General features: G+C 47.7%; 1 protein-coding gene across 4 annotated transcripts in view; it reads right to left on the bottom strand.

The window, feature by feature from the left end:
• Window positions 1-14,859: 14,859 nt before the first annotated feature.
• Window positions 14,860-27,709, bottom strand: part of Olfml2b (olfactomedin like 2B) — a 42,417-nt gene continuing 29,567 nt past the window's right edge. For 2 of the 4 annotated variants that reach the window (XM_074047635.1, XM_074047636.1), the window contains exons 7-8: window positions 16,453-16,629; window positions 14,860-15,923 (exon numbers count right to left, since the gene is read on the bottom strand). In XM_074047635.1, the coding sequence (XP_073903736.1) occupies window positions 15,322-15,923; window positions 16,453-16,629 (779 nt within the window). In that variant the 3' untranslated portion in view covers window positions 14,860-15,321. Of the gene's footprint in view, window positions 15,924-16,448; window positions 16,630-27,709 lie in introns of all 4 variants that reach the window. The other 2 variants (XM_074047637.1, XM_074047638.1) reach the window with 1 other exon arrangement.

Below are 27,709 nucleotides of genomic sequence, written 5' to 3'. Positions count from 1 at the left end.
ACCTCCAGAGAGGAATCTCATTAGAAGATTCCCTGATGACAAGAGGGCTTGTGGACTTTACAAAACTGTGATGTTAAAATGTAAATTCTCTTCATTGTCCCAAATCTTCAGAAAAAGTTGATATGCAGCTTTGTATCAGTGCCCTGGGGAGTAAGAGAATAGGGCTCAGTGTGATATAATAAGAAATAGGTAAGCCATACACAGGCCAGCAAGACAAGCCATACACAGAAGAGTCCATGGAAGCAACAGAGGTGAATAAAGAAAATATAATTCCCTCCATTCAGCCCACCATCACAACAAAATCCTTATGCGATCGTCCCTTGAGACTTCTCACTGTATGTCAAGGCAACTTTTAAATCCCAAAGGATAATCATGAATAACATTTGGTTACACAATACATGCTGTCAAAAAGAGAGGGCTCTTAGCATTCACCCTGTAATTTATCTAACTGTTCCTCTTTGAGTACAGATTCAGATCACTTCCAATGGTTTGCTTACCACAGGAAATCTATAGCATATTTCACTTCACATTCATTTGGTGTGATCTGAATAAATAAATGCCTGAAAAGCATGCCAACTCTCCCACTCTGCTCATGTGTGACATCCAACCCCATCTCCAGGATGCATGCACTGCCTAAACTTATGATCAGAACAAATTCTCCTGAGAATTCTCCCTGCTTACGAAGTCCTAATGAAGGTTCTGGACTATGAAATGGTGAGAGATGCTTGTGTAAAAGGTCACACTAATCTCTAAATTCAAAATCAAAATGCTTTGGTCCAGAAGGACATACTTGGTTTTTAAGCATTTTATTAGTATATAATAGTTATACAAGGGGCTTCATTATTACATTTCCATATGTGTACAATGTGCCCTGGTTTGGTTCATCCCCCTCCATCTTCCTCCTTCCCCTTCTTAAAATGACTGCGACAGGTTTCAATGCTCCATATTCAGAAGTGAGTAGAAAATACTTCAACCATATTCACCTTTTCATGACCTCCCCTTATCATGACCTGTTTTATATTTAAAGGACATATTTTTTAATAAATGCAACATACCATACTAATAAATGGGTCACCTTGTAAGATTGATTATTCACAGGACTTTCCCTGCTAAAATCTATGCTCACTTAGATGGAGGGGACCTTATGAGACTACCAAAAAGTACTGTTTCCAATTGTTTACAGGAATAACCCACATTTCTATGAACAATCAACTGGGTACAAAGGAAGAACTCAGAGCCTCTCTGATCCTCATTTCCATGGTGTCCAGTTGAACGCCCAAGGCCTCTAAGGTCAACCCCATTACTGGAGCTAGGATTCTTGGGCTGTGTTTCTTCGCAGACAGTGGGCCAGAAGTAATGGCCCTGGAATGCAAACTTTTACCACAAATTCTAAGTGCTGCACCAAGCCCAGACATCTACCACTGGACTGTGGGAAACTGCAGATGGACTAGACAGTGCTCTTGTTCTCCAAGACATTTGAATAACATCTCTTCCTGGGTCTCTGTGGTCACCCTCTGTCCCCACAGAAGAGTAAAGATAACTTCCAGAAGAGGATAAGATTTCTGGTCAGCCTTAAAAAATAAAGTCAGACAGAAACTGCTCTCAGGGGAGCTTTGGGAAGGAAAGTTTGTTGACCAGTGTCTTTGTCATGGCCACAGAACTCACCCACTCACTTGGCTGCTGGTCCCAGCACATAAAATGGTACATTTTGCTACATTGTCTCTGGTTTCCTGCAGTTGCTTGAATTCTCCTCTGCTAAGTGACCAGTACATTGTCCCTTCTAGCCTGGTAGCCTCTAGGAAGACAGAATTACAGGAACCCACACACAACTAGCCAGGCTGTTTCTGTCAAGTCACCAGCTTGGGGGCGGGGACTGGAAATTCATCTTAAACAGCCCGGGCAGAAAGGATGTTGAAACACTTAGCCCCTCTGTTGCTATAAATGGCTCTACAGGTCACCACTACTAGAAATGCATGGAGACCTTACAGCACAGACAGGGCTAACTTGCCTTCCCAAGATTTATAATCTGGTGCAGAGACACCAGGGCAGGAACAGTTCAAGGAAGGAAAAATCCACTCCCTGCAAGTTACATTGATTTTTTTTCTCTCAAAGCAGTTATTGTGTGCTTCTCCTTTTCTAACTCTCATAATCTGTGCAGTTACTTGTCAAGTATTTGCCATCCCTATAGGACAGGAACCCCAGAAGGGCAGGAACCCTATCAGTGTCTCAGCCACTGTGCTGCCCAGTGTGCTGCGGACAGTACGTTTAGGACACAATGTTTGGAGCACGTTAGGCTAGATCGTAGTTTGAGTTGAAGTGTTGAGCATTCAGCAAGTCACAAATACACATTGTCCTTCCAGAACTGTACACAACAGACTGACATTTGTCATGTGTTTGCATGACACCATATGCAAATATTCATGGAGCACTAGCAATGCAGGACACACAGCACCTGCAGTGCTAAGGCAGGACTGTGAGGGAAAGAATATTCCCTTTTCACTTCTTCCTATTGCTTTTCCCACTGCCATCAGTCTGTGGACCTGGAAAGAGGATGTAGACCAGCAAGTCTGTGACTGTAACGCCTAGACTGCAGCAGCACCTCAGAACTTGCTAGAAATGCAACTCCCCTGGCCCCAACCCAGACCTACTGAGTCAGACACTGAGGCTGGGCCCAGTAGCCTGTTTCAACAAGCCCCCCAGGGGATTCTCATAGGAGTTTGTGAACCACACACGTAGACGCCTGCAGGCAAGAGGGTAGGAGATCCTGACTCCCACTAGAGGTAAACTGAACTTCCCATAGCTGCCATCAGCTGGGGTTTAGGGAAATGGCAGTAAAGAATTTTCCCTTTGTGACTGCCTTTTGGAAAGTCCATCATGAGCACCCACAGCCTCCTGTCCCTTGCTACATCACCTGGCCTCTTGCTGTCCTGGGTGGGCAGGTGTCAGGACTCAGCCCTTTATCTACTGTCTGTGCTCACCAAGTCAGCAAGTGTCCATGGCTCCAGGAAGGAGATACACTGGCTACTTGTTCCCCTACAGATCTGAGACTCTCCTGGGTGCTGGGCTCCAGAGGGTCCTTGCTTTCAACCAGCACTCCTTGCTGTGGAATGGGGAGGTCTCCTGGGCCAGCTATCAAGTCTCCTTGAAGCAGGGCTTCTCTGGGTAGCTGAGAGGGCCAGCGCCCCTCCCCCCCCAACACATTCACCTGTGCACCTGTGCACCTTCAGGCCCTCCTGCCTAAAGACAGGTCTGCGTGCCAGGCTCTATGGGGTTTATCCAGTTGGCTCTGACTCCCTTTAATACAGCTGTGTACTGGCAGTTCCCAGGCTTTGCTATACACGGGAATCACCTGGGGATCTTTAAAAACTCCTGATGCCTGGCTTCTAGCCCCAGTCATCTTGACTTAATTGCCATTAGGGTGTGATCTGCGCCTAGGAGCGTTAAATTTCCCCTGGTGATTCTAATGTGCAGAACAGTTTGGGAACCAATGAGTTATGTCTTTTGAGGCCTAGCTCTGATGTTTATGGAGCAACACAATCCGAGTGGAGCAGGGTTCCAGGGACAAGAAAAGTTCTTTAAATAATTAGACAGAGGCAAGACTGAGCAAATAGGTGGTAAAGAACAGAAAGGAGAGAGGTAGAGATGGGGGCTGACAACCATTGGATTCACTTGTGGAGATGATGTCAGACATTCCTCTGCAATGTTAGAACAGGAAACATGTGAAAATAACCATGGCGGTAAGAATGGAACTTTCTGTGGAGTGGCATGTTCTTGGAACAAGAGGGAGCAAGAAGGGAGAGAGAGAGGGAGAGGGAGAGGAAGGGAGGCTTTGAGCCTGAGAGAAGGAAGGAGGGGTCCTGCCCCCAGGTCCCTGGGCTCTGGAGAATGAAAGAGAAACTCGAAGATGTGCACATATGTGCAGAGGAAAGGAGGTTTAGGTTGGCATAAGGGATGGGAGAAAGAGGACAGCTGCTACCAAGAAGTCTGAAGCAACACAAGGAAAGATAAGCCAGGAAGGAGAGAAGGAGTCCACTGCTAATAAAATAAAAGCACACAGCACCATGGGCGACCAAATCTACCCAGCCTCAGGCTCTTGGTGGTTGGAGGGTTTCCCAGGAGGAGGCTGAGTGTGCAGCTTCTAGCCAGGACAGCTCTCGAGGGAAAGGACAAGACTCAGAGGTGCCTTTATTCCCTTCCCTTCTCTTCCTCCCCTGAGGAAGGAGCTCTGGGCCTGAGGTTAGAAATTTAACACCCCAAGTCTCCCTGGGAGGTCTCCAGACTGCAATGGTGACTGGGGACAGATAGGTGGGCCCTGGGCAGGCCTCTGGCTCCCTCCCCTGTGCGTTTATTGGAAGTTTGGGAGAAGGCAGTTCCCTCTCCCAAGTCTGGCACCAGCCCTCCCGTGATTCTTAGATCTCATCATAATGACTTCTTTCAAGGAGAGCCATCCAAATACTGACTCACAGAAAGAGAAGAAAAATAAATAAAACTTGAAGACAAACCCAAGATAATTACACAGGATCTTAAATTCCTGGAGGAAAGATTTTATACCTACTTTGTGCAAAATGAGGAGTCCCCTTATGACTGGGTGTGCTTATTAGCTCACCTATTGTGACAAGCCATTGCAAAGTAGAAATACCAACTGTGGCACATGATGGGGGCCAGGGCTCTGATTGATTCTCAGTGGGCCCTGGGAGTGGGCAGGCAGGTCCCATCTTTACTAGTGAGCACAGGGAGGTGTAGGCATGAGACACCCCCTCTGCCATCCCATTTTGGGTGTAGTGCTCTCTCCCCTTGGAGCTATTTTCCTAGGAATGTCACAGATGCTGATTAAGCTCAAGGAACCATGAAGATTTGTTGGGACCTCTAGCAACATCAAATGCTTTGAGATGCTTGAAAATTTCTCCCAGCCAGTGTGGCTGCTCCCTGGGCATGGCAGGCCCCTCAGTGCCGTTGTTCAAGCTCTGGCTTCCCCTAGCCAGTCTTGCCAGCTAGGTTTGAGGTTGTCTGGGGATTCACACCATAATACCCTGAGCTCTGCAGCTGGGAGCTGCCTTTGTGGCCTCGGCATTTCCAGTCAGCAGTTTCCTGTGGGAGAGCGGTCCAGGCCTCGCCCTCTACTTCCTGGCAGGCCTCCCAGCTTCTCTGCTGTGTCTCTCCTCCATCCTGACCACTGGCCTGGCATCACAGAGGAACAAAAGGTAGACCAACTTCCTCAGTTAGAAAGGCAGCAAAGCCTGGGAGCTGGAACCAGCCATTGGCCATTAGATTTCAGGAGAGAGGAGAAAAGTGAGGAGTGGGGCTGAAGGATAGCCTGGACACTCAGGGTCAAGAGCCTCTCTCCTGCACAGCAACAGAGGGTAGGACAGTCTGTCTGCAGGAATGCTGTAACCATAAAGGCATCCCTGTGAAGGTCCTTTCTATTCTAAAAATGCACCACAGAGGGAAATGGCCCCTCCGTAACAGAAGAGGCCATTGTGAGGTGAAGGAGTCAGTATGGGGCTGAAATCTGTGGGGGTGGAAGGGAATTCCCCTACCACAGAGAAGGCCAGAAGGGCAGGGCAACTTAGGGGCCACTGGAGCCTGGCAGCCTCCAAGGGCTATCAGGAGGGTCAGAGGTCCTTCTATGCGAGCGAACCAGTGTTCTCTGAGTGGCAGCCCATCCAACAGCATATCAGCCACCTACTTTCCTGTCAGAGCTCTGAGGGAAACACAGAGATGTGAGATGTCCTCCAGTGACAACTAGGCTAGGGAGGAAAACACACACAGGCACAGGTAGCTCTGAGCTGCAGATGAAGAGGCCAGTGGTGGGGACAAGGGGGAATGGGGGGGTCTTCTTGTGGGAGATGGACTTTGGGTGAAGTCTTAAAGGACGGGGAAAATTCAATCAGCAGTGACTGGGAGGGACGGCTGAGCAAAGGCAGCCTGTGTGGGAAAGGCCTCTTGTGCCCAGGAAGGAGTAAAAGTGGCTGGTAGATTATTTTCTGCCTCGTAAAGTGCCACCTGGATTCTGCAATTGGTTTTGAGTACACCACAAAGAGTTCAAATGGTTCTTTGAACTTGGATAGCTCTATCTCAACAGAATCATGCTCAGAAGAGCTACTTCCCTGGGAGGAACTTCATAGAGGTCAACTTGCAAAAGTGAGTCTATTTCTTTGAAAGTCACAGAGCATTGCTGTTTTCCAGGGGTCAAAACACACCTCCTGTCCTCAGATACATGGAGCCCTGTGGCCCTGGGATGCAGGCCCTTCCCAGCTGGACCCAGAAGGCCTTGAGGGTCCTCTCATTGGCCCTTCACCTAGAGGAAGGCCTTGACAGAGTTTATTGAGCCCTCTTATGATCATAGAGGACTGCATGACAGATTCCTCCCAGACATGGCTAGCTCAATAGGGGTGGACATGGCCAATCCACATGGTCACCATGAACAGAGGAGCTGGGCCAATCAGAGAGTTTGAGCAGGAGACACGGGGATAGAACCTTGGGTACTCGAGCTCGGAGAGCTGTGAGTTTCCTTGTACTTTCACCATGTTGGCCCACGTGCAAATAGGAGTGAGCAGAGCAAAGCAGAGCGGGAGAGCAATCTGAAGGCCCTGAGAGAGGCAGAGGATTGACACAGCTCCTCAATTTCCTGTCCTGGTCCCTGAGGGGATAGTGACACCTCACTGATTATCTGTTCATTGTCTGTTGCATCCTTCCAACAGCTGTCTTCCATTTGAGCCAGGCCAAGTGGGTTTCTGCTGTCTGCAAGCAAGACCTCCTCGAGAAACATGCCACCCCCAGGCCTTCCTAGCCTCCAGCTCAGGCAGGAAATGCCAGCTTATCTCAGAGATTGGAGGGTGGAGCTGGGGTTCTTTTGAGGGCAGCAGGCAAACCTCCCAACCTTTCTCTCCAAGCTCAGCCTTGCTTCTCCAACCCTTAGCTGAAATTGCTATGGGACTCTGGGAAGTTCACCAGAGTTCTCTGGCCCATTCTTGGCACCTGCTGCTGTTGGCTGCACTTTAACTCCCCCAGGCACTGCCAAGTTTTCCTTGGTGCTCCTGGGCCAGGCAATCTCCTCCAGAAAGAGAGAGCTCAGCTGAGGTCACTTGGAAAATAACCCCAGAGCCGGGCCCTGCCCCACACTGCTTCAGCCAACTTCCCTTTGTTCTTGTGTTTGCTTGCACACTCTTTCTGTCTCATTAACCTGTTCTGCATTGCCAAAGGTCAGACTGCTGTTCCTTAAACACAGTAGTACCGAGCAGTAAAAGTCTGATACAACTTGGTTGCATTTAATGACTCTGGGAATGCTTTAAAAGGTGAGAACCACAGATGCTGTTCCACGGCATCTTTATAAGTTGGCTTCCAGACTACAAGCACTTCCAATGGGAATACTTGTAGTCCAGGCAAACCTTGTTCTACACCATAACACATTCCTGAAGAGTCACAGATAATCTGCTCATTTATATTCTGCCTTATTCCAGAAAAAAAAAAAAATCACAGCACATACCAAGATGGCAAACTAGAGAGAAAGAAAAAGAAACATCAAAAACATAAACTAGAACCAGGAGAGAGACAAAGCCAATGTGGACACCATAAAAATCCCACAAGTTTGCTATGGAGCTTAAGCTTTCCAGAAGCTAATGGGAAAAGAGAAATTCAGTTAAACAAAGAGTTGTATATGAACTGAACTTTGGAAAGTTGAGTCATATTTCAAATGTGTTAGTGGAAGTTGCTATTAAAGAAAATGTCTGTAATGGACATCTGGTTTTGTTTGGTTTTTGTTTGTTTTCATCTGCTCAGCAGCCCTTTGTAGAGGAATGGGCTCTTCCTCAATTGGGGCTGTCAATCACAAAGCCCCACCTTGGGTGTGAGGTAGGCTATGTGCCCAAACTCAGTAGTGAAACCCTCTCCTGGAAATATGATCTTGAATGGAGACACTTGAGGCTATAGGTGTCTAGAACATAGGCTCCCACAAGGGTATCATCCTCAAAAGACAAGTCACAATGTTCTGCTACCCAGAGTTGGCCTGGTTTTGTCCTTCCCATGGCCCAATTTTCCACATTTGCCTCTGAGTCTTTGAACTTCCCAGGATCTTTCCAAAAAATTCCTTTTTGCTTAAGCTAACAAAAGTCTATTTTTGTGGCTTACAACCAAGGACTCCTAAAGATATGATGCTAATAAAAGTTTATGTAGAGAATGAGAATGCTCTCAAAAAGCAAATATTCGTTCTGTGTTGCCTTCTTGGAAAGTCACAATCCAAGACCTTTTATTGGTACCTATTTGTGATTTCACGAGACAGCCCAGCAGTTAATGAAGGAGGAACGGAGGATATTGGGGGTGTGAATGGGAAGTCATGGGAAGCTCCATGGTCAGGAGAGCTAAGGTCACCCACCAACTTATTTAGGATCAAGGCTTCAGGGACTGACTACTGCCCATCTGTGCTCAGTGAAAACCCCAGCTGGTCCTATTTCCTATTATTTGACTAGTTGACCAACTGGGCATAATTGTGTGTCTCTTGATTTCAAGTAGGGGAAGCAGCATGTCATTCTCGACAAGGCCTTGGCAGTGAGGGATGAATGGTACACGTTCTAGCCTCAGGAATGACCCCTCGGTGGACACTGTTGACCAATGCTGAGATCCTTTCTTAGTGTGTCCAGGAGTCTGCCCTCCAAGAGTCTCGACTTCCTTAGCTTTCAACAGGACCACATTACAGTCCACCTGGTCTGTGAAGCATTCATTGACTAAAAGCCTGTGGGCAGGAGAACCTTGAGGAAAACAGTTTGAGAATGGCTCCCTGAACACACACTGCAGCAAGACCTATGACTTTAGTCAGCCCAGCATGTGAGGTCACTCATTTGACCTTGAATTTTGTGTGGCCCAAATAAATTCCTTGTTCATGCAGCAGGTCTCTAGTGAGCAGGCATTATGAGCTCAACTCTACTCAGTACTGTGAAGTGTCCCAGATAAACGAGGAGCAGCCTCCCAGTGTGGGAGAGGGAATCCTCACCTGTTAACAAACAAACGCAGAAACTGTCTGATGCAGGCAGTGCTGTGTGCAATATTAAGAGCTACCGTTGCTCTGGCTGGGGAGCAGGACCTTGAAGACACACCCAGAGGTGTCAAGAAGAGCAGGAAGCAATGCTGGGTAGGGTTCTGGGGAGGGAGCTGCGGAAGTATCACGGGATGTGCAAGTGGGAGTTTGGGCCCAGCCCCAAGAGGGCGCATCTCAGATTCCAAAGGATGGGCCACACCACATAGAGTACTCACAAGGGAGGGGCCCAGAAACTGGTCAGAGGCTTTTAAACTCTTCACCCACATTAAGAGTATAAAATTCTTGAGAGTTGGAAAAATTTTTGTAGGAGGATGTTTGGAGAAAGCTTTGCTGGATCCCACCCTCCCCCTAAGAGGGAGTCTTCAAGGAAGGCTAAGACATCTGGGGACACTTAACCCATGCTGGCTGTATTTTGGGGACTATGGTGGTCCAGTGACTGTCACCCATTGGGAGACTTACTGAGGGAAGATAGGCCCTTGTGCTACTTTTTGGCAAAGATTACTTAGCTGAGGACTAGCTTATAGTCCCAGATTTTGTCAGCGTAGAGGATGTGTAAAAGTTTACTGTGGGCCAGATGAGCCTGTATGAGGTCCTCTTGGGTCTTGTCCAAGTAAAGCATTTGGAGGGGCTGACACTTCAGCAGAATGTAGCTGGAGATGACACTGGAGATGTGCTAATCCATGTGAAGAGAAAATGACAAGGCCCAGCAAAACCAGAGAGGACTCTTCACACAACACTAAAGTACTCAGGACAGACAGACCACCAGGACCTTGACAGCCAAGCAATATTTTTCCTGTATATTTCTTCTCTCTCTCTCTCTCTCTCCCCCCTCTCCTCTCCCTTTCTCCCTCTCCTCTCTCTCCTCTCTCTCTCTCTCTCTCCTCTCTCTCTCTCTCTCTCGCTCTCTCTCTCTCTCTCTCTCTCCTCGTTAGGGACCAAAGTCAGCCTTCTGGGGATACAGCTGACCTCTCCAATGGAAGATCCCTGTGTACATCTACAACAGGCCTAAACGGGAACTTGACTGGGACAGTATCCTGAAAAAAGTTCAATATTTTTATCATTAAAATTGGCCATTTTAATTACTCAGTTGAATCTGTGGTGTTTTAATTAAGTGACCATGGGACTTTTTATGACCTGAGAGTTGCCAAAGAAGACAAGGAACTCATTCAAGTTTTCGTAGAGGAGCAGGAAAAGAACTGGGCCCACCAAATAACTTTATGGGCTTTTGATAGGAAAAAATATAGTTGCATGATGACTGCCCTCTCCCCAGGAGGCACATTTGTGCCCCTAACAGTTACAGTGACATGATCATCCATCAGTATCAGGCATTGGAGGGAACCCGGGAGACAGGTAGAACAGGTACAGAGTGATTGCGACATGCCATCCCAACACGGTGAGGCTGACCAAAGGCAATGAAAATAGTAGGAAAGATGGAAAACACTGAACACCACGTTCACAGCATCACCTCAGAGTTTTCTGCCCAAAATGTCTAACTGATTGTAATCAAGCCTTTAGAGCAAACTTCCACTATAAACGAAAAGCAGGGGAGACAGGACCAAGTTAAATGGCACCTGAAGGAAAAAGTCAGATCAAATGAGAAAGAAGTATTCCTCAGAAAAGCATCAGAGTTTCTTCAGCAAAGAAGGGACATGAAAGAAAGGCCAGGCAGCAGCCTTTCTAGACTAAAGAGATTTAACTGAGCTGAGTTCAAAGTAATTTACCAACATGGTTCTTAGCTTTGACAAAACCCACCATTATGTAAGGTTTTAATATTGGAATAAACTGGGTGAAGGATATGTGGAACTTTCTACTAATTTTGTAACTTTTCTGTAAGTCTAAAATTATTTCAAAATAAAAAAATATTATAGTGAAAGAGAAAAAAGACAAGATGAAAAACCATAAATTCAGGGTATGGACACTGACTGATCCTGGTTCAAAGACATTTTCTGAGACCACAGGGGAAATTAAATGTGGACCAAGTGTTATTGATTTTCAGGAATCATTGTTAAACTTGTTAGGTACAGGTGATATAGAAAAACATTCTTTTAACAGATGCTTACTGAAGTGTTTGGGTAAAATGTCATACTGACTTCAAAATATATCAGCAAAAATAAAATAAAGCAAATACAATAAAACATTGATGATTTTTATTTTGAAATTTTGGTGATAGGAATTTGGGGGGGGTGTTATACTTTCCTCTCTAGTTTTTTCTGTGACTGAAAGTTTTTGTAATTAAAAGTGAAAATAAACTTTTGATTATATTTTTGCCTTCTACTTTAGATGCTGTTTTATTATGTACCCAGAAAGCAGACTAAGACTCCCATTTTAGAGAGGAGGAAAACAAGGCTCTGAGAAGTTCGATGTCTTGTTCAAGATCACACAGCTGGAACACAGCAGAGCTAGGATTTGTCCTGTCTCTCACAGTGCTGTGATAGAGAGCCCTTTAGCTTGCGGGGGACCAGCACGCCATCAGGAAAGTTCAGAGGAGCTGGTCTGGGAAGCTGAGGTAAGCATCTTAGCTTTAGACAGTGATAATGTTTTTTACATACTTGCTTTGCCTTACTTGAATCTTTCATGAGTCTTGCAGGCTGAGTGTGGTCCATTGACCACCAGGCTCAGAGAGGTTGAGGGTCTTATCCATGGTCCCACAAACGCCAACCAGGGTAGCCTCAACTCAGACACAGACCCTAGAGACAGTTTTCTGCATCAAACAGCCCTCATCACCAGGTGGAAGCAGGTAGGAAGAAGACATACACAGTCACTCAACAGTGTGCAGGTGTGCTGGCATGTCAGAATACAGCTCTTCTCAGTGCCTCAGACTCAGCCGGTTGCAGGCACCTTCACTGAATGCCTGCAGGATCTCTGATAATGAGGCCACAGGCACCCTACGCTTCTGCTCTTCGCTGTTCCTCCTGCGTCAGCCTGTGGATCTGCATGCTTGGCCCCCTGCCCCTGGCCTGTTTCTGCCCAAATGTCCTTTGTCAGATAGGCTTTCACTGTTCTACTACAGCAGTCCCCTCTCTCCCCATCTGCCACCTGTCACATCACACATTTATTCCTTTTCTCTGTCCTCCTCTAGAAGCTCATGAGGACAAAGCCTTTGTTTTGTTCACTCATTCCCAGTAGGGATAGTATGAAGATTTGTCAAACAAAAAAATGAATGTAAAAAAGAACAGAAGGCTGAATCAACAATGTTTACTCTACTTTTGAAATTACACTGTTGGGAAGTACTTTAACAGGAAAAAGAAAAGTAAATGTAGTTTTCCATCAGTATTAAGCAATAAAAAATGCTCTAGGATATACCAGGGGTTCCAAAGTTGAACATTCAGTCAGCAAGTCGGGGAGCTGGAAAATACCCTTCAGGATAGAAGTGAGGCAGAGCCCAGGCGTCTTAGGCCGAGGTCTACAGAAGCCCAGGGAGTACAATCAGCCAGTGCTCTGCTCTTCAGCCCTCAGAGAAATTCATGCTCAAAGTCCTGATGTTTCCAAAGTGTAGTTCCAGGTGAGAAAGCTTGAAGAAGTAGGGGTGTGTTCAGGGAAAGTGTTTCTTAGCCCCCAGCTTCAGGCTGCTGTCACTTCCTGTGCAGGCCCCGCCCCTCTTCCCTCTGCTTCTTCCTTCCAGCCTGTGGGAGGTACCTGGAGTTTCCTCATCTGGCCTGAATGGGCTATTTGGTTCCAAAGCAATTAATTTGTGTGAGGCTGACTTTACCAGAGGGCTGTGTTCCAAATGGTTCCCCTTGGTCTCAAGCAGTGGGAGTGTCCTGGCATGACTTCCTGAGGGTCAGGAGTGAGAACCCCTACAGAGAAGGCAGGAGAAGGTGCAGAGGAGCCTCAACAGCAAACCTGCTGCTCAGTGAGTGACTGTGGTTGTTTCCAGGTTGGAGCCTGATCACACAGTCACTAAGGGGGCATGGAGCTGCTCCTTCCTGTTGAAGGCCTCTGGCTTGGACCTGCAGATCCTGTTCATGAGTCAGCAGAATGGCTCCCTTCAGCCTAGGCAATATGGACGCCTGATCTCTGCTCTGCCCCTCTCCCCTTGAGGCTGCTCAGCCCAGCACCTGACTTTCCAAGGAGATAGCCCATGTCCTGGGCTCCTACCCCCACACCTTGCCACCTGGGCCTCCCAACTAAATATTTTGCATGGTAACTGGGGCCCGAGCCATCCCTCAATTCCTTTCTACTGACCCTGAGTGCTTGCCCCTGAGGCCCATCCTCGAAGGCCACCCGTCCTGGAACCCTGAGGTCTGAGGCCTTCCTGGAGACTGCAGGCCAGTGCTACTTTGAGGAGCGTAAATGCAGAGCCCTGAAGAATGGTGCTGGGAGGCCCTGGTATTGTGTGAACAGCAGAGAGGCTAAGCTGGGGGCCACAGGTGGTGAAGGGACAAACATGCTGTATGGCCTTTGGACAACCTGGCAGTGAGGTCCCCAGGAGACAGGTGGTAGGACAAGTGCTGCTCTGGCGATTGTAAGTATATCTTCCCAGGAAGGTATATCTGCATAAAAAGTAGCTTAATTATTTTATTTTTGTGGTACTAGAGATTGAACTCAAGGCCTCAGGCTTGCTAGGTAGGCATTCTGCCACTTAAGCTACACCCAGTCCAAGATGTAATTTCTTCTCTTGGCCAGCCACTTTCCAGGGAATTTTCCCCACTCCCTTGGGCAGCCCTGTTGGTGTGGGGCCTGAGTTTCTGCTAGTTTCCAACTGGAGTCCCAACAGAAGAGGCAGGGCTTGGGGAGAGGATGCTTGCTGTCTCCTCTGGCCAGACAAGACCGCTAGACACAGGCTGCTCCACTACCACCAGAATCTACCAAATCCTTTCTGAAGCCAGAACACATTTGCCCCCGCTCTAGCCCTTTAACTACCACCAAACCAGACTGCTGCTTGCATTTGCTCAGGAAAACTTGGATATTTGTATTTGAAAACATGTAAGAGCAGGAGCTGATGGGGTGTGACTGCTTGTGTGTGGGAGGAGTAGATGGGAAGTCACTCACCCTGTGGGAAGAAGTGAGCAACCCAGGGATTGATGGGCATGGTGGGGGTGAAGGTCAGGCAGGCAGCAGCTGCTCCCTAAACAAAGTAGAGTGGATGGACAGTGGGCATAGGATGTGCCTGTCTCCCCACCTTGTCCTGGGCTCTGCCCCTCCCACAGTTAGGTGATCCTTGTCAAGGCTTCCTCAGGTGCTCTGGATCCTACTGTGGGGGTGGGGAGAGGGAAGCACACTGTGGACAGTAGGTGCCACATAGGACTCAGTCCACACCAGGAGGGGTGTGGTTCTTCCCAGCCTTTCAGAAACTTTGTTTTAGAACCAGATCCCTTTCCTGAAAGGGAAAGTGGAAAGGAAAAGCCTTGGTTGAATGGGATGTTTGGGAAGAAGCAGTGGACAGGATTATAGAGAGAAAGAGGGAGACTGGCTGATGAATTGATTAACTGACTGATCAAAGCTTCCTAAGGAAGAGTGGGGATGAGGTGATACTCAGCTTTATATTTCAATAGTGCCTAACACCAGGCCATGTGAAACAGGACTAAGGAATAAACAGGTTCCCATATCATGAGTAAAATGATCAGAAAGAAAGCAGAATGGAGTGAGCAGAGAAGATGGTGACAGTAGAACAGAAATGAATGGTTCATTGTCACAAAATTCAAGAGAGCACAGGAGACAGCTCATTCCAAAGAATGAATGAGGAAGCCCCGTATCAGGAGGGGAGGGGGCGCTCCTTGCACCTGAACTTGGTCACAGTCCAGTTTAGCAAAGAACACTTCTGAGGAACACACGGACCCAACACCTGATCAAATGCATCCCTGCTAAGCAAAACTGCATCAGAGAAATATTTTTAAATCTCTTCTTTATTTAAAAAAAAAAGCATTTTTCTGGGTTTTTAAAACTTCTCCAATGTAAAACTTTTTCCTGCCACCCAGCACTTCTTTCTTGCCTCCCTTACTCCTGTTGCAGATACTTTCTGCCTGCAAGACCCCGAGGAAGAAACCTTTCCTGGGAGCTGGAAGGATGGAGGCGCAAAGGAAGGAGGTTACTGGTCAAATGGAGAAGTTCGTTTGCACAAAAATATAAACTGTGGAGGATGAGACCGGCACATACACGTATGGATTGATCTACAATCCATATAAAAAAATAGACCCAAATTGTCATTTTGCATTTGCAATATTATACAAAATAATATATATTTTAAAACAACACATACCCACCTACACACTCACACACGCAGGCACACACGTACACACACACAAGGTGCTAGTGGCCCCTCTGTGCTTTCTTCTGCAAGGACCAGGGTATCAGTAGGCAAAGATGACGTGGTAGGTGACCTGATGGCCATTGTCCCAGGCGTAGAGGAGGCGGTCCTTGGGGTTGTAGTCTATCTGGGTAGTATAGGAATACTCGTTCTCAAACAGCAGTCTGGGGACGATCTGTGTGTTGGTGTGGGTGTCAAAGGCATAGGAGATGTTGGCATTCCGCTGGTTGTAGCTGTCCACGGCATACAACACCCCACAGATGACAAAGCAGTTGCCATAGAAATTCCGCCGAAGCCCCGTGCGCCATGTGGTCTCCTTCTGCGTGCTTAAGTCCACGGCATTGAGCTTGCTCAGAACGATGACCTCCTGGCTGAATCCCTCATCATCCAGGGCTGGGTAGATAAGCCACAGGCCATTCTCATCCACAGCAAAGTCCACATCTGAGTGACCCTGCCACCGCCAAGGTGTGGCCTCCTCATAGGCCACATCATGCAGCATGGCCCAGGCAGCCACATAGCGCTGCTTGAGGTCATACTTGATGATGTTTCGGGTGAAGGCCCGGTTGTAATAGAAGGCGCCATTGTACACCACGTGGCCAGTGCCAATCCAGCTGTATGGGAGCTTGTACGAGTTGCTCCAGCGACCTGTGGGTGGTGACAAGGCAGGGGGCTCAGGGCAGTGCTGCAGAGGGGTGCACAGCCTCTGTGATGGGCATGCTATCAGCCAGGGGTCTCACACCTGGGTTTGTGTCTTGGCTCTGCCACCTTCTAGTGTTGTACAGTGAACTGTTCTGTGTCCCAGCACCCTCACTGCCAACAGAAACACCATTCCCATTTGCCTCATTGTGTGTTTCAGGAATCCTCTGTGCTAAGCTCTCTGAGTGGGATTTGTAAACTGTCAAGGGTAGGGAACAGGGGAAAGTTTCACTTTCGTCTTCTGGACTGGCTCAAGATTATCCCATATCCCAGGAGCTGAGAGGAGGGGCAGAGCCAAGAGCCAAAAGAGTAGAGAAAGTGAGAGAGTGTGGAAGAGGGACTGTCTCCAAAGAAAGAGCCTTTCGTTATTAAAAGATGTCACCCTTCTCATCTAGCATCACCATGCAAAGAAGCCTGGCCATGACCAAAACAGAGGACAGTAGGGCAGGGAAGAAGCTATCTGTACCACACCACCTACCTTGTTTGAAGTTCTCCAGGTTCCGGAACTCTACCAGGGTGTTGCCATAGTAGTAGTTGGTTACATAAATCCGCTCGTCCTTGGCCAGGGGGTCCTTCATCCAGGCCCCTTCATTGCGCCCGTATGTGTTCTGGGTGGTCGGCCCCGTGATTGTGGAGAGGGTGTCCTTGCACCTTCCTAGTGGAGAAAGGGTGCATGGAGCTGTTGGGGTAATCTAACCCCTTCAGCCTTTGCTGGTCTAAACTCTTGGGTGCCTTTAACAGCCATGTATAACCTAAATCCAGGCATCTTTCCAGCACTGCCTTATCTATCCTGCACTGTACTCCTACAAAGCCACCCACCCACCCACTGACCTCCATGGTAGGCCACCAGCATGCTACCATGCTTTGCTCCTGTTTTTCTCTGACTTTTTGATTCTATCCCTCCAGGTGCTAAGCCCCAAAGTCCATGTCATCTTGGTCTCCACCATGACTTCTGTATCTTTCTCATCCCTCCATGCCCACCCCAACCAGAGTGTAAGCACCAAGGGAGCTTTGTGTTCTCAGCACATACACACACACACAAGGGTTGGCATGCTACAGGTGCCAGCAGCTGGGCTGACACATGGGCGAGTACACAGCTGCATGAGAAGTGTGAACCTATGAGAGGACTCTGCTGGGCATAGCCGGGAACACTAAGCTCCACTAGCCGTGAAGCTGCCCCAAACAGCCTGGGATAGGCCCGACTGAACAGTGGGGTATTCATGCCCCCGAGGCTCACCTGCCAAGTCCTACAGAGCTGTCATCAAATCTATGGTCTGTCTACTGGGGTCAGGATCAGGGTTCTCTGCTGGGGAATTGGAGGAGGAGGGCACCAAGTTCCTATATGAGGAGTTTGCTCTTATAGGAGCCTCCTTCAAAGTCCAAGTGTGCCCTAATGAGTCAGGAACTCAGCAATATCATTCCAAGTGGCCCTCTGGAACGACTCAGTATCCAGGAATGGTCCAAAAATGCCACTAGAACTATAGTGGCTCTAGACCAAGTTGAAAGTATGTCATGCTTAATATGTAAAAATATTACGGAACATGGTCGCGCGTGATACCGAAGTCACACTTGAGTACTAAGGGCATGTTCTCTTCCTGTCTCCACACCAGTGGGCTATGGAGGTGACAGAAAGAGGGCGGTAGTAGAAACAGATTAGTCCTGCCTCACAGCTTCCTGAGCACTTCCTGACCACAGGGACCAGAGAGCCCCAGCCTCAAGTGCCATCAAGACTCGCAGCCCAGGGCCTGGAGGTGTGGCTAAAGCAGAAGAGCACTGGCCTAGTAAGTGTGAAGCCCTGAGTTCAAATCCCAGAACCACCAAAAAAGAAAAAAGAAGAGAAAAAGAATGGCAGACAGGCAGTGTGATGAGAATGCTTGAGTCTTGATTACTTTGGCCAAAAGTAACAAAGGACCACAGTTTGGATTCAAGGTGCTCTAAATTCCAGACCATCCCATTTCCAAATTGTTTCAATCTATTCCATCCATCCATCCATCCTATTCCCCAGAAATGAGCTGAGGAAGGAGCCCAAGGCTGACAGCTGCAGGATGGGGAGGACAGCTGTGCCCCTGGCCCTGGCTCTGGGGCAGCCAAGGTGGAAGGAGAACAAGCAGTTTTCCAGGCAGGCCCCACAACTGGATGCAGCTGGCAGGGTTCAGGCAGCTCAGTGGGGGGTTATTGGGTTGTACTCTGACAGAGTGGGGAGAGATTCCATCTCCATATGACGAACAACAGAACCCAACCACCAACGCCTCATTTCCCCACAACTGAGCTCATCTGCTTGAGACAATAAGACAGAAGTCCCCAGCAGAGCCTGGCAGCGGATTCTGATGGAAAATAATCTTATTCCCTGGCACTAAGTGGGCCCTGGTTGCCAGTGGAGACGCCATGTTCCCCTGCACTGAGGTGAGCACTCACATGTCAACCCCACAGTGCACGTTTGTATACCTCTTCCCTTGGCAAAGCCCAGCAAGGACACCTATTCCCTGTAGAGAGGCACCTGCCAGCCACGTACCAAAGCCCCACAAATGGCCACGTGAGGTGAGGTGTGTTTGTCAGTGTTGCCATGCCACCTCTCTGACCAGACATGAAATTGCAGATGGGATCCAAAAGCCAGGACTCACCTGAGTTCTCATACTCTGGGCTTCCCCGGGGAGACTCAAACCCCTCTCAATGGCAGGCACCTAATGGGAGGCCACAGCCCTGGTCTTAAACTTGGAGCCAATGGCCCTGGTCTTCATCTTGGCCCTGCTACTGACTCCAAAGTCTGTGTTGTCTCTATAATGGTGTAGAGCTCTAATTTCTTCAGCAGAGACAATTACAATGCCCATGCTGCCTGCTTCAGAGACCTGGATAATCTACCCTGACAATGGTATGGGCTGAGTGATGGTCCCTAAAGATATCCAGATCCTAACCCTAGAAGCTATGACTGTGACTTTATATGACAAAAGGGACTAAGTGAAGAATCTTGAAAAGATTATCCTGGACCATACAGATGGATCCTAAATGCAATCCAAGTATCCTTATAGCAGGGAGGTACAGGCAACTTGACTTCAGAAGATGAGGAGGCAATGTGAGGAAGGAAGTGAAGATGGGAGTGATGTGGCCACAAGCCAAGAAATGCTGGCAGCCACTAGAAGTTGGAAAAGGCAAGGAACAGATTCTCCCCTGGAGCCTCTGGAAGGAACCAGCCTTCTGACACCATGACTTTAGCCCTGTAAAACTAATTTTGGACTTCTGGCCTCCAGAACTGTTAGAGAACAAATGTCTATTCTTTAGCCACTAGGTTTATGGCAATTTGGAGACATAGGAAATGAATGCAGCTTCTGGAGTTAGGGAAGGCATCCCTGTTTCTATAGGATGAGGGGAGTCCCAGTGTGCAGCCACACAGTCCTGACATCTAGGATCTCAGGATGGATTTCCACATGCACTAGGTACAGCAAATACTGCATGGTAGATGAGCTCAGGCAAGAATGCAGGACTAACACATGGTTTCAGAGCATCTGAAGACAGGATCAAGGGAACCATGAGGCCCAGATATATCACCGTGCTCGGAGAATCTGGAGCAGCTCAGAAGCTCCCACCCTTGGCAATAGACTTGTCAGCCTTAGAGAGAAGACAGTGCATGCCAACTCCTTTTCAAGGTGACTGTTAGATAGGAGGAAGTTTAAAGGCACCACAGAGAAGAGGATGCTGTTTAAGATTCATCTTAGGCTTCCCCAGAGCAAGGCAGCCAAGAATGACAATGATGGTGACAAATAACATTTATCAAGCACTTTCTATATGTTAACCCACTTATTCACTAACAGTGCTGCAAGGCAATGGGTCCTATTTCAAAGATTAGCAGGGCCTGAAAAGGAAGGACTCTTTCCTTCAGCATGTAAACCTGCTGAGAGCTCACATCCTGAAAGAACACATCAGTACACAAGAGCCTCCCCTGCCCTCTGCTGTGAGCTCACTTGGCTGGCCTCCCTACAGGGAGCCCCTTGTCCTGTGAAATCCACAGACTCTCAGCCCACACACCTGCCACTGCCCCCAGGGATGTTCTCAGTCCTTCTCTTCTAGTCAAGCCTTCTTTAGGTCAGAAACTGTCAGCCACCCTCAGCTCCCCTCCCCCCCCCCATACCATCACCTCAGGAGGCATCTCCTCTCTCATGTACTTTCATGAACCACTGTCTCCTGGTCCTGGCCCCCTTCCTGGCCTGCCTTCTCCAGCTCTTGGACTGGCCCTGCCCATTTTCAGATGTTGCTCCTTGGAGCTCACTGCTACCCCTTCTCCCAGCTGTTATTAATGACTCACAGCCCAGGTCTCCTTCCTAAGCACTGGGTGTCATGCCTCCAATGGCCTGCTTGACATATCCCACTGGGTGCCCTCCTGCCTTCTCAGACTCGATGGCTTATGAAGGATATTCATTTGCTCCAGTTCACAACCTACCCCACCCACCTCTTCTGTCCTAGAGAAAGGTACAGCATGCCACCCACTAACCAAGCCAGAAACCTGGGTTATCCTGACATCCCCTCCATTTACACTGCAAGTGGTCACTGGGTTGTGTCCATTCTGTCTCCTCTTCACTGCTCTGCCTTTCCCCTCCACCTCTGTGATTCAGTTTGGACCTCACTGCTTCTGGTCTGGCTCACTCCAACACACCAGCTGCTTTGCTGCCTCATCTCTGCCTCCTTCCGAGTGCCCAGGAGTCCTGGGCCACTTTTCTATGACCTCCGTCTGCTTAAACCCTTGATAACTCACCATCTCCACCCACCACATGAAGCCTATGGTCCCTACATCAGCATAACAGCTGTCCCTGGCACTATCATTCCTATTTCTTGCCACTTGTCTCTACTCAGGGGCCTCAAATCAAATGTCCCCAGGGGCCTGGCAGAAACTGAAATGAGCCAATCAGGCTCAGTGTGAGACAACAGGTGTCACAGAGACAGGTGAACCAAAGAGAACACCTGACTCAAAGGCCTTCAAATTCAAGAACATAAAAACACTCAAGGCAAACTAAGCCCACAAGTTGCCAGCTGAGACCTCCTGCCCACCCCTCGCTGCACGTACCAAGCATCTCACTGGATGCCATGTCCCAGGCTCTTGGTTGTCGTCTTGAAACTCTTAATCATTTACCCTTGCATTTGTGTCTTGTAAATGAAGTCTGGTAGGACAGTGGCCAAGAATGTGAACAGAGGGACATTCAAGACATGTCCCTCCATGTGTATATGGGATTTGCTGTATCCAATGGACAAAGAATTCCTGGGAGACTTACGTATGTGGGAGCTCAGTGACACTGAAGGTGAGCTCGCAGAAAACATGCCACAAAAACAGAAAGATGGCCATGGAGTTCTGAGAAACACTGCCAGCTAAGGAATCCTACTCTATCCTTTCTTGCTTGTGTTAGACAGCAACCTGTGCTAAAAATGACACAGAAAAGGGGAAGACAGGCTACCCACAGATCCTTTTCTTTTTAGTCCTTCCTCACTCAGTAGCCAAAGGTAGGGAGTGCAAATCAAGTGATAAAAAAACAGATGAGTGAGTGATCCACTGTTCTGGTAAGAACAAAATACAAATGTGTGTTGGAGCCATGCAAGATACATTGTGTCATTCTGGTGGATACTGCATCTAAGTTGAAAGATCTCATTTTTGCATTGAAATCTGATATTGTACAGTATAAAGACTTATGCTAAAACTCATGCTATTGGTTCAAAATTTCAGTATTTTCCACTTACAATGGCATCAAATAGCAAATAAACACCTCAGGAGAGAAACAGATAAGACAGACAGACAGACACACACGCACACTCCATCGTAGGAAGGAGTTGTGTGTTCACTACCTTCGGTGGTCCCTTTCCTCTGCTTTTTGAACTCAGGATCAACATTTTCATTTTGCATTGGAGCCCTGCAAATTATGCAGCCAGCCTTCCCGTGCTGTGTTACCTCTGGCTCTCCTGTTGGTTCTTATCCTTCCCACTGCAGCACCACTTTCCTTCTTTGCCTGGCTAATTTCCCCGCAGCCCCATGGCTTGGTCAGCAGCTCTTTCAGAAGAATCTGCTGCCTAGGTCTCCCGCTGTGATTCTCAGCAGCCTGTGTGCTCCCTCGCCAGCCACTGTGTTCAGCACTCAGGATGAGTTCACAATTGCTTGTTGGCGTCAACCCCAAGCTTCATGTATGAGACCGTGAGCTCCAGGACAGGGCCCTCAAACATCAGTGCTCAGTACTTAATCTGACCAAATCTGTGTGCTGTTTGTGAACTGCCCACACCCCTCCATCACATACAGACCCAAGCCCCAACTTCTCATGCCCTCAGCAGCCCTGGCTGCCCATGCAGGAATCCCAGCACTCTTCACCAGCCTAGGCTGTGCCATGTGTCCGGGATGCCCTCCCTCCCCCCGCCTACCCTGCCTCTCACTGTTGCACTGCCTCTGGGCTCCTCTCTGTCCTGTGAGCCCAGAGAGCCCAGACATCAGAGAGGAAGCCCCACAGCAGAACTGGACCACACGTGTCTGCTGCTTGCCTGCTACCTAGAGTTCTGCCACTTGGACACCTGCCACTTTCTGCACAGTTGGCCCCTTGTGGAGGTGATCCTATCTCATTCACTGTGGATCTTTGCAGCCTACACACGATGGTGCAGAGTGGATACGAGTGGCCTTATCCTCGGCGGGGTCCTTTACAAGGAACAGCTCCACTCAGTGCTCTTATTTAAGGTCCAGCAGCCCTGGGTTGTAAGATAGCTGAAGTTCCCAGTGAGTTGAGGAGATGGGTTAGGCAGATCTCAGGTGTGCCTGGCATGGAACAGCAGGCTACCAGTCAGGGGACTTAAGGCAGACAGCTGGGAAAAATCTGGACACTGTAGAGGCTCTGGAAAGCACTGTTCCTGCCTGAGTCAGCATCCTCCTTCTCCAGCTGCCTTAGAACAGCCTCCCAAGCCAAGGCAGGGAGGCCTGGCCTATAATACCACAGCCACAGTGTCCAGCCACACCCCGGGGGTGGCCAAGGCCTTGTGCTGTGTGAGGGAGGCATTCTGTGCAAATCGTGGTACTTCCTAGATTCAAATATGAGACAAACTCTCGCTGGTATTGTCATCATCTGACTGTCCTCTTTGTCTGCTTCTTTGCACCCCACCCCCACCCAAACTGGCCCCTTCTAAAACCCAGCAGGAATTGTCATCAGTAAAGCCTAGGAAACTGCAAAGCCATGGCCACGTAGCACCAGTGTCCCACAACTCCATAGCAGACGGAGCAGACCTCCTCCAGCTGGGCTGCTGAACCCTCTATGGTCCTCAATCCCTCCCTGAGCCCTAGATCCCGTCATGATGCTGTCTTTCCTCTCCTTGTCCCCCAGCTATGCTATGGCCAGAGACTTATTTGCACCTCCAAGAATAATCCTACTCTACCTGGGTTTAGAATTTTTCTGAGAATTTAAAACTCCTCAAAGGATAATGATAGGCATTTTAGGACATCAGAAAATCAGGTTTGGAAACCTAGGACAGAGAGAGAGAGAGAGAGAGAGAGAGAGAGAGAGAGAAAGAAAGAAAGAAGATTAATGAGGATTCATTCCTCCATCAAATAGAAAACCACCTTTCTCCACAAGTCGGCAGCCTGTGACTGTTTCAGCCAAATGGTTTTTATTTAACTGGTAACTACGAGATGTCAGCACACCGTGGTCTTAATCAGCCAGGCACAGGCAAACACAGGGGTTGCAGAGAAGGTTCCAGTATGGAAACCCCATTCATGCTATCGGCAGCCAGAGAGGCACTCGACAGCAATTAACAATTTAAAATGATTGCCCAAACAAACTTGTTAAAATTCCACATCATCTGAACAGTCAAATCTTTCTTCTCTGTCACCCACTAATTCCATACTTGGAATCTGAAGGAGTCACATCATCTGTGTCTGTGTCCAAGTTTCTTCTGAGTGGAGAGGCTGGAGCTCCAGCTCTTCTGAAAAACTCTACAGGCTAGTTTTGTTTTGCTCTACCACTTGAGCCATGCTCTCAAGTCCTTTTTGCATTCAGTTTGCTTTTCAGATGCATAACTTTGCTGGGGCCAGCTTTGGACTACAGTCCTCCTATCTCTGCTTCCCAAGTAGCTGGGTAGTTGTGTACTGCCATACCTGGCCTCTATAGGCTAGGCTTTAAGCAAGCCTCATATCCTCTGCATAACAATTATTCTAGTTGAAGAGAATATCACACAACAAGGGAACATGTGTCCCTGTCTCCCACCACCAGGTAAATAGCTGCCAGGATGCAGAGGTCTCTATCAGGGCATCAGCATCCCAGTTGGGCTACTGGAGAGGGCAGAGTCCAAAAAACCCCAGAAAGGAACATGTAGTGAGTTATACTGAAAAAGCCTATGGATAGCAAAACTCAGGGTAAGCAAGTGGGGAGAGGCTGGGGGCTGACTGAGGCTGGAGTTAGGTATGGAGATCGTGGGGGACTCTAGTCCTGACTGGCAAGTCTTGGAGGGAGGAGACTCCCAGATGCAAACCCATGGCCTGAAGACACAATGCCTTTCCTGTTTCCTGTTCAACTTCTAGTTACTGCAGAGGGATGGTGGGGACAGATTTCTAAATATCTGCAGGAACGTCCATTCCCACAGGAAGCTGAAGGGTAGAGGTATGGTGTCCTGGGGAGTGCACTCCAGGGAAAGTGGGAAGAGGGGTGTGTGCTCAGGAGCTGTGGTTCCAAGGCAATCCAGAGCCACTGTGGGAGTGGGAGCCTCTGCTCAGACACCTGGGCATTCTGCAGAATTTGCTGCAGACCCACACAGTGAGGAGCCAGCCTTCTGCTCTGGTTAGTCTGCTCCCACCATGGAGGGGAAAGGAAAGGACTTTCTTTTGCTCCTGACTCAGCCTCTGTGGCTCAGGAACTGCCTTTTTATGGATTTTCACCCAATAAATATCCTTTGCTAAATTATGGCCTGGTGAACTACTGCAGAATGTAATGGGAGAAATGGTCCTCGGCAAACTTCTAATTTCAACTGAGATCCAGAGAAAGGCAAGGATTTGGCCAAGGTCACACAGATGTCAATGGCAGAGATCATGATGACCAGCTGTGTAGCTCCTGGCAGGTGCTCCTTCCACCACCTTGTCCCTGGCAGGAGAAGGTACCTTGTTCTTAAGAGGGATCGGGGACAAGACTATCAGGAAATGGAAACCAGAGGGAGTGAAATAAACACACACCCTCTGTCAAAGCAAGTGTAGTTTTCAACAAGTGTTTTGATGAAATTATTATTCAATAGTATTATTAGTTATTCTCAATGATGACTTAATACATGGTATGTTCTTTTTGAAAGAGATATTTGTTACTACTTCCATTCTCCCTTACCCCACGCTCCTGTTTCACTGTTCTCAGAGTCACCTTGTGGCCCTGGGCATTCAGGCTCAGAGCAGGGCTGCATTCTCCATGCTTCTGGAACATACTTTGCTCCTTTAGACCTATCAGTCAGAAGGCTTCCCCTTGTGGCATACAAAGCTCCTATTCATCCTTCAAAACTCAGCTCAAACGATGCTCCTTTAAAAACATCCCTGTCGATTCCAAGATGGCGACTAGAGGGAGGAAGCAGAAAGCGTACTTCCTAAAGTAAAATCTTGGAGAGACGCTGGAGATACACCTTACAGGAAAAACCACTGAGAAGAGGCAAAACTTTGACTCCTCCACACCCCTAGCCTGCGCATAGCATCTCCACTTCATGTTAAATGGAGAAACCAGGAGGGCTCCCACACTGCCAGACGCCAGCAACCAGACCACTTGGGAAGATGCAGACCACAAGGTGAGCTAAGCAGCACGCAGTATTCCCACAGACAACCCTGGGCCAGATCAGCATAGCCCCCTGGACAGACCAACCCCCACCCAGGGAAAAAAGAGAAACTAAATAATAAGCAGTAACAACAAAAAAGACACACAGCAAAGAGGGTGGGGCACCCTGAGCACCAAAGGTGGGGAGGGAAAATCCCCCACGGAACTGTAAATAAATAAGCCGACCACAGAAGGCAGGAGCAGGAAAGCTTGTAAAAGTGGCGGTGGGAGGAAAACTCCACAGGAGAGGGGGAAGGCCCACTTCCCACGTGAACTGTAAATAAACATGCAGGCCTGAGAAAGAGGGTGCAGTGTCACCTCCCCCAGTGTGCCTGGAAAGGGGAAAGCTTGAAGCAGTGGCAGTCGTGCCCAGGAGAACTCTAAGTAAACAAAGCCTGTGGGGCCAGGTGAGTGTTAAGCTCACCCCAGAGATCTGCATAAATAAAGCCTCCAGCAACAGCAGGCTGACAGCACGGGCAGGCAAGCCACAGCCTCAGATAGCCATTCACTGAACTGTCTCCAGATGCCTTTTTTTTTTCCCTCTCTTCCTTTGATGAGACAACAACCGAACTACACCTGCATGCTGAAAAACTTACTGAAACTGTATTGCATTTGAACTTGGGACACTTTGTGGTGTTTTGGTTTTTTGTTTGTTTTTGTCATTGTTTTTTTTTCCCCTTTGGTGAGACAATGACAGAACTACTTCAGAGACACCATCTCCAGGATTGGAGGCTGAGGGATTAACACCAAAATTATTAAGACTGAAACTTTATTGCATTTGAACTTGGAGATTTATTTTATTTTATTTTATTTTTCAGTCCTCTCTGTCTCTCTAATGCCTGTTTAGCTTACTGTTGATTAGTACACTATCTCTCCCTGTTTATATCTTTGAAACTTTTTTTGTTTGTTTGGTTTGATTTTTTTTACTTGTTTATTTGTTTTTCCCTTTTTCTTTACCTTCTCCTCTCACCCTTCCATTCTAAATATCACCATTGTTATTATTACAAGCTAGAAAATACTTAATTGCACACAGTACAGGGACAATAACAATACCAATGGCAATGATGGGAAGACAGAAAAAACAGGAAAACCAGTTTCCCCATAGCAAAAAATTAGTACAGGAACCAGAAGGAAATGAAGAAAACAAATACTCAGACCCAGACTCCAACAAAATGAAGATAAACTATGCCAAAAAACCCAATGAAGCCCACAAGAATAATCTAAAAGAAGAAATCCTACAGGTAATCAATGAGAATTTTATAGAGATGATACTGCATATGGTCAACCAAAATGTACAGGAGACATGCAAGAAATTCCAAGATGACAAAAATAGAGAATTTGAAAAAGCACAAGAAGAAATAAAAGAAACCATAGAAGCACTGTATAAACACCAAAGTGAAACAAAGAACATGATTAATAAAGAGATAAATGAACTCAGGACAAAAATAGACAACATTAAAGAGGAAATGACTCAGGATATGGAAAACCTCAGAAAAAAGAATGAAACAGAATTGCAAAACAAAGTGGAAGGCCAATCCAGCAGAATAGAACAAACAGAAGACAGAATCTCAGAACTCGAAGATGAAATGGTAATTAAAGGAAAAACCAAAGAACTATTAGTTAAACAACTCAAGACCTGTGAAAAAAAAATGCAAGAACTCACTGACTCCATCAAAAGAGCAAACTTGAGAATCATGGGCATCGAAGGAGAAGAGGTGCAAGCAAAGGGAATGCGTAATATATTCAACAAAATAAAAACAGAAAATTTCCAAATCTAGAGAAATCTATTCCCATACAGATGCAAGAGGCCTCCAGAACACCAAACAGAAAGACCAAAATAGAACTACCCCACGCCATATTATCATTAAAACAACAAGTACAGAGACCCGAGAAAGAATACTGAAGGCTGTAAGAGAGAAAAAACAAATAACATACAAAGGTAAACCCATC

Source organism: Castor canadensis, chromosome 11 (assembly GCF_047511655.1).
Source record: "Castor canadensis chromosome 11, mCasCan1.hap1v2, whole genome shotgun sequence".
Taxonomy (NCBI): Eukaryota; Metazoa; Chordata; class Mammalia; order Rodentia; family Castoridae; genus Castor; species Castor canadensis.
The sequence above is the reverse complement of the archived record's forward strand: the minus strand, read 5'-3'. Positions and strand labels throughout refer to the sequence as shown.